This window comes from Microtus ochrogaster, chromosome 1 (assembly GCF_000317375.1).
Source record: "Microtus ochrogaster isolate Prairie Vole_2 chromosome 1, MicOch1.0, whole genome shotgun sequence".
Classification (NCBI taxonomy): Eukaryota; Metazoa; Chordata; class Mammalia; order Rodentia; family Cricetidae; genus Microtus; species Microtus ochrogaster.
In genome coordinates, this window is record NC_022009.1 from 82,498,162 (window position 1) to 82,508,130 (window position 9,969).

The following is a 9,969-nucleotide window of genomic DNA, read 5'->3' on the forward strand; positions in this document are numbered from 1 at the left end:
CTGTTTTGTTATATGTAATTTTGCTATGTTAAAGTTAAAGCCTTCCTTTTTTGTTTAAACAGAAAAAGGGGAAGTGATGGAGGAAGGCCATTGGTTAAATAAAGAAGCTGCTTGCCCTGATAGGTTAGAACGTAGGGGGAGGAGTGAACGGAGCAGAGTGCTGGGCGGAACAGGAAGTGAGGTCAGACTCCACAGCTCTCCTCTCAGGGGCAGACGCCTCAGAGAGACATGATGCTCCACTCCTGCGGGCAGAGGCCAGAGCTCTGCTCTCTGAGGCATGCGCGATGAAGCTCCGACCCAGGATGGACGTAGGCTAGAATCTTCCCGGTAAGCGCACCTTGGGGTGCGACACATATGATTGGAAATGGGTTAGTCCAGGTGCGAGAGTTAGCCGAGAAAAGGGCTAGTGCTAAAGAGTCAAGCAGTGATTAAAAGAATACAGTGTCCGTGTAATTATTTCGGGTAAAGCTAGCCGGAGGCGGCCGGGGTTCTGGGGACTCAGCCCCGCCGCTACTATTACTACAATATATACATTTATGCTATATGAAATTTAATAATGCATTTCAATCCATCAACTTCTAAAAGCTCTTGTACTACTACTGTTGCTAACTTGTATTCTTTCTGTAACTCACATACACACACGTGTGTGTGTGTGTGTGTGTGTGTGTGTGTGTGTGTGTGTGTGTGTAGATCTAGAGATATATTCATTGTATCCTGGGCATGGTGTGATATGAGAGTTAATATTAGTAAAAAAGGAGTAAAAGAACCTGCATTCACCTCAGCCAGATTATTGAGGTAGGTAGATTATTTGGCAAATTGATGCTATTGAAACCAATGCAAGTCATAGATTATTGTTATTCAATAAATTCTGACACTACGTAAAGACACAAAGTGTCCTTCTATGTTTCTAACATAAGGTGCTCATGACAGAATCCCTACATTTGACCACAATATGTATTTACAATTGTCACATTTAATTGACAAACTATTCCCTTTATTAACATGTGCATGGCTTTACCTAATCAGATACAGCAGCATTTATATGGTCAATAGATCAGGGCCTTCAAAAACCCTCAATAGCCAGGCAGTGGTGGCACACACCTTTAACTCCAGCACTTGAGAGGTAGAGGCAGATGGATCTCTGTGGGCTTGAGGTCAGCCTGGTCTACAGAATGAGTTTCAAGACAGTGAGCCAGGGCTGTTACATAGAGAATTCATGTCTCAAAAAACCAAACAAACAAACAAAAAAGAAAAGCCTTCGTATCCCTGCAATGAAAACCAACACAAAAGAGCGTTCTATTTTAGTTACTGATGATGTCCCTTTCCTGAACCTGCTCTTTCTCTCTCGCCCTTTTCTTCCCTGCCCTTTTTTGCTAAAAGCTTCAGCATAGCACAGTCCCATTCCCTGGCTGTTTTTACTGATCTATGAATCCCAGATAAGAAGAAGGTTCCAGCAAAGCAGGCAGTAGACATCAGGAACAAAGTATCCCTTCAGGAGGCGAGGTGAGGTGTGCTGAAGGGCAGGTGTGCCGAAGGGCAGGTGTGCTGAAAGGTTGTATCTCAGGCTTTTCTGTGTCAGCTCACAGATCGACACTGGCATCTACGGTCTTACAGCATCTGGTGCTCAGGGGTTAACTTCATGCTGCACAGAGGCAGATGAGAATAGGGTCTTGACAGTTCTGACATGTGTCTCATGTATAGAAAATACAAAGCCTGTAGGGGCAGATCAGGAATGTCAGGATTTTTCTGAGGCAGCATTCTGCCCAAGTATGAAAAGGTTTTTGCTGCCTGAGGAACTCTAATGGAGACAGCGAAATGCAAATGTATGCAAGAACCTCGCTGGCTTAATTAACTGGTCCACTGATATTACCATCAGAGAGAGTGCCCAGGGGCACATGGCAGCATGCTGTGCGAAGGGAGAGGGTGGGAGGGAGGAGTAGGCTCTTAACTGGAGAGGATCTGGCTGTCAAGGTCTTCCTCCCTTGCAAAGAGGTCCCTGATGCCCTCCCCAGCCCCACTGCTTCAGAATGAGGTCTTCTGTGGATTCACTCTACGCCCGAGGTACTGTTTGGCTTGCCTGCCCCAACCTTGTTAGAAAATGTTTTAATGGATGTTATATTATTCGTTAGCTCTTCTGTTATCTCTAGATGGGAAAACAATGTAGGAAATTTAATAACAAAAATTATTGGTTTTTCTCACTAAAAAATAAAGCTGAGGCAGGAAATTTGAAAAAGAAAAAAACTGACAAGGTTTTGATGGCTCTTCTTTTTTCTCTTCTCCACATAAAACACATACCAGTCTTTACCATATATCAGAGCTCTCTCTCTCTCTCCCCCCTCCCTCTCTCTCCCCTTCCCTCTCCTCCTTCCCCTCTCTCTCTCTCTCTCTCTCTCTCTCTCTCTCTCTCCCTCCCCCCCCCTTCTCTCCTGCCCAGACTCACAGAGGACCAGGCTCAGGCAAGAGAAGAGAGTACATCATAATAGGGAGCATGGACACAAGCTGCAGGCATGGTGTCAGGAGAGAGAATCTTTTTTTTTTTTTTTTTTTTGGCTTTTTTGAGACAGGGTTTCTCTGTAGCTTTGCAGTCTGTCCTAGAACTAGCTCTTGTAGATCAGGCTGGCCTCTAACTCAGAGATCCGCCTGCCTCTGCCTCCCGAGTGCTGGGATTAAAGGTGTGTGTCACCCCCCCTCCCCCTCGGCCAGTAGACAGAATTTTAGAGCCCACATCTTCCAACTGAAACAGAAAGCTGTTGTTTTTTATCTTTAGCACAGTGGCTGCACCTGATCCTAACACTGCCTCAGCTACTGACTGTGCCTCACAGCCACAGCATCTCTGCTGAGGCCTTCATGTCTGCCATTGCCACCTCAGCCACCATGAAAGGAAGCAAATGTTGTTTTAAGTCAGTCTCTATCTTTTTATTTTACTAATAAAGACTTGGGAGCCAAATGCTGGGATGAAAACCTGCTAGCTCAGAGAGGCAGAGAAAGCAGCTAGCTGACCTTCTTCCTCTGTATCATCTCAGAAAGAGATGCCTCTCCTTTCCCATCTGAAACTAATACTCCTCCAACTGGATGTCCCTCCCTTCCACTTCCTGTGCCTGCCCCCTTCTACTTCCTGCCTGCCCTCCAACCTCCTGACTTCCCCTCACTCTCGATAGTTAAATACAGTCAACTGGTTCTTTGCTCCACCTCTTGACCTATGGTTGATTTTATTTAAATGATGCAACCTCAGGGTTCACAGTGTGATCAAATATACTGTAACAAAAAGCAGAGAGAGCTCACTGGGAGTGGTGTGAGGCTTTAAGCTCAAGCCTGCCTCCAGCAAGGCCATACCTGCTAGCCTTCCCAAACAGTACCACCGACTTGGGACCTCACATTCAACTACCCGAATTTATGTGGAGGGCATTCTCAGTTAAACTACAAACAGCAGTCTGTACTCATAATACAATGCTGTTGTGGCTGGGTCAGTGAATGTCCGAGGACATTAGTCCAGTATCCTTTGATAAAGGTCTGAGAAAGATACTGGAATGACAGTCATTTGCTGTAGTAGGACTAGGGTCTTGTTTTTGATAATCCCAAATTCCATGTTTAGGTTTTATTGTATGCATATTAAAATAGTGCTAATCTAATATTTGTGAGATAGGGAGTAGATCAGAGCTAGAGACCTTTGTGGGATCAAGCCCAAGCCAGGAGCAGACCCAGAGACATTTACAGAAACAGGACTGAGCCAACGACCTAGGCCAGAGAAGGCTTGAGACAGCAAACTCCATAGGAGCAGAGCCAACCCCAGGAGTCCCTCAGGAACATGGAGTGACCAATGGGGTGACTGAAACTATGGCCCTGACTGCACCATGAGGAGCAACCATCTGAGCCTTGGATCTACTAGCACCTGGAAGATTGATCACCAGAGTCACAGACAGCCCCAACCACACCAATTAGAGGAAAAGATGAGTAGACAAGGTAAGAACACATGCAACACCGCAAAGAGCAACACGACACCAGTAAAAACTAGTGACCCTACAACAGCAAGACTTGAGCAACCAAATATAGATGAATCAGAAGAAACTGATCTAAAAAATAACTTTAGGAGAATGTTTGCGAACCTTAAAGAGAAAATAGAAAATTCCCTCAAAGAAATGGAGGAAAAGACAAACAAAAATATTGGAAGCCATGATGTACTCTCTCTCTCTCTGGAGCCATAAATAAAAATAAACCTTTCCTTGTATAAACTGCTTTTGTCATAATGCTTTATCACAGCAAGAGGAAAGTCACTAATAAAGTGTACTACCATCTTTCTCAAAGTACATGATTATATAATTCATTCAGTATGGCTATTTTTGAAGACAAAACAAATAAATGATAAACTGGTAACCTTGGGATCTAATCTTTCAACTTAGAGCAGAACTAGAATCTAACACACTACTTAGAGATTTATTTATTTTTAAAGATCTCAGCAGGCCCAAACAAGGTATTTGAAAAATATACACGATCTCATTTAGGTCAAGCGGTGGTGACACATGCCTTTAATCCCAGCACTTGGGAGGCAGAGGCAGGCAGATCTTCATAACTTTGAGACCAACCTGGTCTATAAGAGCTAGTTCCAGGACAGGCTCCAAAGCTATAGAGAAACCCTGTCTCGAAAAACCAAACCAAACCAAACCAAACCAAACCAAACCAAACCAAAAACAACAAACAAACAAACAAACAAAAAACCAAAGAACAAGATCTCACTTAGAGTTTTCTTGCAATCATGGACGTATGTGCAGTGATTATCCACTGCAGAAAAGGCAAAATTCAGTCCATGATGCTGGCAATGAAAACAAGAAAGAAACTCTAAAGCACATGACCGCTGTCAGCAGCACTGGCTTCCTACACGGCTATTACAGCAGCTTGAGGACACTGGAAGGACACACACTTACCGACCACACTAGTTTCCAGAACTGAGTCAAGGTTCAGACAGCTCACGCTGCCTTATATTTACGGAAATACACCCACACATCATTAGGCTTTTGGATATTTGACTAGTTTGTGCCAAAGCCTTCTTTCTATGTAGCAAGCTATACTCACAAAATTGTTATGTTTTTTATTAGATCTTTCCAGTCTATAGGGTTAGCCATGTTTTTAGTATGGATATTTTCTTTTTTGTAAACATGAAGCATTTGGAATTTTATTTTACGGAATGAACAGCCATATGCACAGACTACCCTACCTTCTAGCATCTACTACTGAGGTCATAAAGCTACTACATGTTTTCAGAACAGCATCCAGTTGTGGAAAGGGCAGATTCACTCGTTAAACTGCTATATTATTACATCACAAGTATGAACTAGCTAACTGTCACTCTTTGTTGTTGTTATTTTTTGGAGACAGTGTTTCTCTGTGTACATCTAGCTGTCCTGGATCTCAATCTGTAGATCAGGTTGGTCTTGAACTCACAGAGATTTACCTGACTCTGCTTTCTGAGTAATGGGATTCACTCACTTTTAAAACTGAACTGTAGGGAGTCTAACCCAAAATTTGGTGCTCAACTGCATCAGTCTGAGCTCCCTAATTCATTCTCTAAGTTCTTCACTGAGCTTGGTTTTAGTCAATAGTTGTGTTTGTTTATATTATGTGATACTTTTAGGAGTAGACTGGATTTAAAATGTACATGAATAAATAAAATTTTCAGAAAAAAATGCCTGTATTATAATGTGCTTCCTAGTGTTTCTGTAAGAATGGGAAGTTAAAAGGAAGTCAGCTCAGCCTGCAGGTTATAATTCAAAAAGAACCTCCCCCAATGTTATTAGCTGCTGCATATAATCTTACATGGTTTTCTAAACAAGATCTTTTAGGACTATCATCTCATATATGCAATGCTACAGTAAAAAATGAATGTTGACAATTTTATATAGCTTAACCTCAATACGAAGAAAGGACCACCTGTTCGCAAGACGGTATATAACAAAGAATTAGGTTTTACCTGAATGACCTCAGCATTCGATAGGACTTTCCCAAATCAGACACCCTTCTACAAAGTGGACCCACAGCCAGCTCCATCTGAAATATGAAGAGATAGACCACAGCTTTACACGGCAGACTCTGAAAGTCAAACTTGAGAAATACTCTAGATCAGTTTTCCTTTGTTGTGATTAATACCTGATATGAACAATTAAGAAAAGAATGACTTATTTGGGTTCATAACTTCTGAGGTGCCAGTCCATCATGGTGAAGGTCTGGTGGGGCAGAATCGCTCACCCAATGGTGGCCAGGACACAGGGAGAGAATGCCTATGCTGAGGGAACCCCTCCTCATCTGGCCCCAGTTGTGGATGTAGACTTACATCCAGGGCAGGTCTTTCCCCCAGTCAGTCCTCCCTGGAGACACCCTCCCAGAACTGCACTTTACTAACTCGTAGGACATTTTCAAACCAACCAAGCTAACAGTTTGACCATTACCTTACCTCAGCTCTCAAAAGTTCTAAGTCTTTGTAAGCTTAATGTTGACTGGCTGTGAAACACGTTCTGGAAGCCACTTAAATTTATTAAAAGATAAAGACTTCAATGACATTAACACTGCTTTACCAAAGAGGCCCAAGATGAGATTATTTCTACGCTGTTAAGAGGAGTGTTGGAGCAGTGAGACCCCAGATCCTGAATTTCTTGTAATCCCCCGATCTGAGTGCCTACAGCTGCTCTGAGCACGAGACCTTCAGGAGTTCCTAATGGCAGGAGAGTGGTTTCTGGTGGGTTTGGCTCGGGCGTGGCTATCTCTATATAATCTGCCACTGAACACAATCAAGGGGGCATTCTTGGGGAATTCAAGGATGACCCGTGTTGCTGTCTCTCTGTATGTGTCTGTGTATTTTAACCTCCAGCCCTGTAGTGAGGAGCAGAGGGGCTGCGTCCCGCCACCCGGCTAGCTTTACCCTAAATAATTACATGGAAACTGTATTCTTTTAAATACTGCTTGGCCCATTAGTTCTAGCCTCTTATTGGCTAATTCTCACATCTTGATTAACCCATTTCTAATAATCTGTATAGCACCACGAGCTGATGGCTTACCAGGGAGATTCTTAACCTGCTTCCTTCTCAGAGAGGAGAGGCATGGCGTCTGTCTGACTCGGCTTCTTTCTCCCAGCATTCTGTTCTGTTTTCTCCGCCTACCTAATTTTCTGTCCTACCAAAGGCCAAGCAGTTTTCTTTATTAACCAATGAAACAATAGATAGAAAGATGACCCTCCTCCATCACAGCCCCCTTGCCCGAACCTTGCAAACTGGGTAATAGCGCTCCGAGTGGCAGATGCTGGGGTATGGTGCGTGGCAGAGGAGTTCAAATTATGTCTGACTTGGGAAAAGAAGATTTTCTAGACTATGTACTTGTATTCTACATAGCCATGGCAAGTCTCTATGTACTCAATAGAACTGATGAGAATTTTCACAAGTCAACATGGTCAAAGTGATTATAAAGTTCTAGTTCTGGGGATTTCTGTGTCACAAAAGTGGCAGAATTCCAAACTATAATTAATATAAGGGGACCCTGAAGGAGTTGCTTAACTCTTAGTTTTACCTTTGCCATGTCAAATGAGGGTGGTGATATCTACTTAGTAAAATAACAAAAATTAAATGAATAATCTCTACTTGCACGACATATAAATACTTAGTCATAAAGTTAGTGTGACACAGGTGGCTCAGGGCTTAAGAACTCGGAGGAGGATCGGAGCTCAGTTCTCAGCACCTACACGGCAGCTCACAACTGCTGTGAACTCCAGTTTCAGGGATGTGGTACTTTCTTCTAGCCTCTGCAGGTACTAGGCACACATATGATGTGTATACATATATGAAGGCAAAAGCTCAAACACATATAATAGGTCTTAAAATGTCTGAAATTATCAGTATTTAATTTTTTTCTCATTTACACTATTAACTTAATCTGCCCTTATACAAAAACTAGTAAAGGCTGGTTTCACTTCTTTTTACTTTTCTCCTTTGACTTGAAATTCTACTTGACAAGGACCGGCTCCTGGTTCTTTATCTACTGCATGCTCATGCAGATTATCTGCACTGTGTGGCACTGAGAAAACTGGTCCTCCATGCTGACAGAAATGTGCTGCATGGTGAAGGCCAGTTTAGAAGATTGCGGAGAGCAGGCCATTATCCCCCGATAGTGCAGTGTCTTTATTAAATGTGCTGCATGGTGAAGGCCAGTTTAGAAGATTGCTGAGAACAGGCCATTATCCCCTGATGGTGCAGTATCTTTATTCAAAAAAACACAAGGAGGCCAGGTGGTGGTGGCACATGCCTTTAATCCCAGCACTTGAGAGGCAGAGGCAGGTGAATTTCTGTGAGTTCAAGGCCAATCTGGTCTACGAGAACTAGTTCCAGGACAGCTAGGCTGTTACACAGAGAAACCCTGTCTCAGAATAAAATAAAATAAAACAACAACAACAACAACAAAACAAGAAACACAAGGAGAAGGAACCATCACAAGGCTCACCATCTTTATGAAAAGCTGTTCAAAACTCCTTGTCGATGTGGACCACAAAGCCCAAATTAATCAACCATTTGCAAACCATGTTCTACTCCCTACTCTTAGCCAGGTACCAAACCATATGTTGGGATAAGATCGAGAATTAGAAGTAGATTCTTTCCTTCAAGAATTCTTAAATTTAGGGGCTGGAGAGATGGCTCAGAGGTTAAGAGCATTGCCTGCTCTTCCAAAGGTCCTGAGTTCAATTCCCAGCAACCACATGGTGGCTCACAACCATCTGTAATGAGGTCTGATGCCCTCTTCTGGCCTGCAGGCATACACACAGACAGAATATTGTATACATAATAAATAAATATTAAAAAAAAACAAAAAAAGAATTCTTAAATTTAGTGAAAGGGATTTTTAAAAAATGTAACTTTTCAATAAGATCACAAACGTGTACATGTTTACATGCAGCCACAAATATACATACTTTATGATTTTTGTTGAATGCTCATTGTATTACTGACATAAATACATATATGTATATAAATATACACGCAATTATTACTAGGCAAAATGATAGTCCCATTGAGAATGCCTGTGCCTGCCTGTACCGAGTGCTGAGACAGGGCAGCTCCCTCGAGATGTTTTAGTGTTAGTGTTAGGTCAGTGTTCCTCTTCTGATACAGAAGATTCAGAATAAATACCAAAGATTCAGTATAAACATACACACGTTAAGGGGAAAATATTACATGGTTGGAAAACTCTAAAATACAGAAGACTAAATAAACAAAAATTTAAAGAAAAAGCCAATATTCTTGCTGATGATCCAAACATGACAGCTGGGAACCAACACACTCAACAAGACAGGGACGATGGGCTGTTCTTGAGCCCTGGGTAGTGAGTAAACCAGATGGAGTTCTGGTTTCCTTCAGAGTGGAAAATCATTTTCCACTGAGCACAATAAACATGTACTCTGCGTGGCCTCTGACATGCTGATTCTATCCACACCACTAACTGCCCTGTGCATATAAGGGTTTCCGAGTGCGTGGAGAGCACATCGTATTCTGTGATACAGTTCCATGGCATATTTTAGTCGTTTCCCCTCCTCCCCCATTACCCTTGTGGTTCAGTGTTGTCAAAGATCAAACCAAGCAACCTTTGACCTAGCTCTGGAGTGAGACTAAATGCTAAAATAATTAAATAGCTGAGGCAAAGTTCCTATATGAAAGATCATCATCACCTAAAATGGTTGTGAACGCAGGAGATTTCGAAGATACAGGGCACTTTCAAAAGGTTAAATGTTTAAGATGAATTTTTAATCAAAAAAAGGCCCCGAGGAGACTGAAGAATCATTTCCCTTTAAACAATGAAGTTCATGTTTAAAAAGGGAGTGTTCTGCTAGAGGAGTCTGTAGAGCCCCAGATGGAGCCGAGGCTGCTCCCTGCCCTGCTGCTCCCTGCCCTGCTGCTCCCTGTCCTGCTGCTCCCTGTCCTGCTGCTCCCTGTCCTGCTGCTC

At 42.6% G+C, this 9,969-nt stretch overlaps 1 protein-coding gene across 1 annotated transcript in view; it reads right to left on the reverse strand.

Annotated features, from left to right (window-relative positions):
* Cog5 (component of oligomeric golgi complex 5) overlaps positions 1 to 9,969 on the reverse strand; it is a 253,334-nt gene that overhangs the window by 18,538 nt on the left and 224,827 nt on the right. The window contains exon 19 of the mRNA XM_005343875.3: positions 5,963 to 6,039. Within this exon, the coding sequence (XP_005343932.1) occupies positions 5,963 to 6,039 (77 nt within the window). The remainder of the gene's footprint in view (positions 1 to 5,962; positions 6,040 to 9,969) is intronic.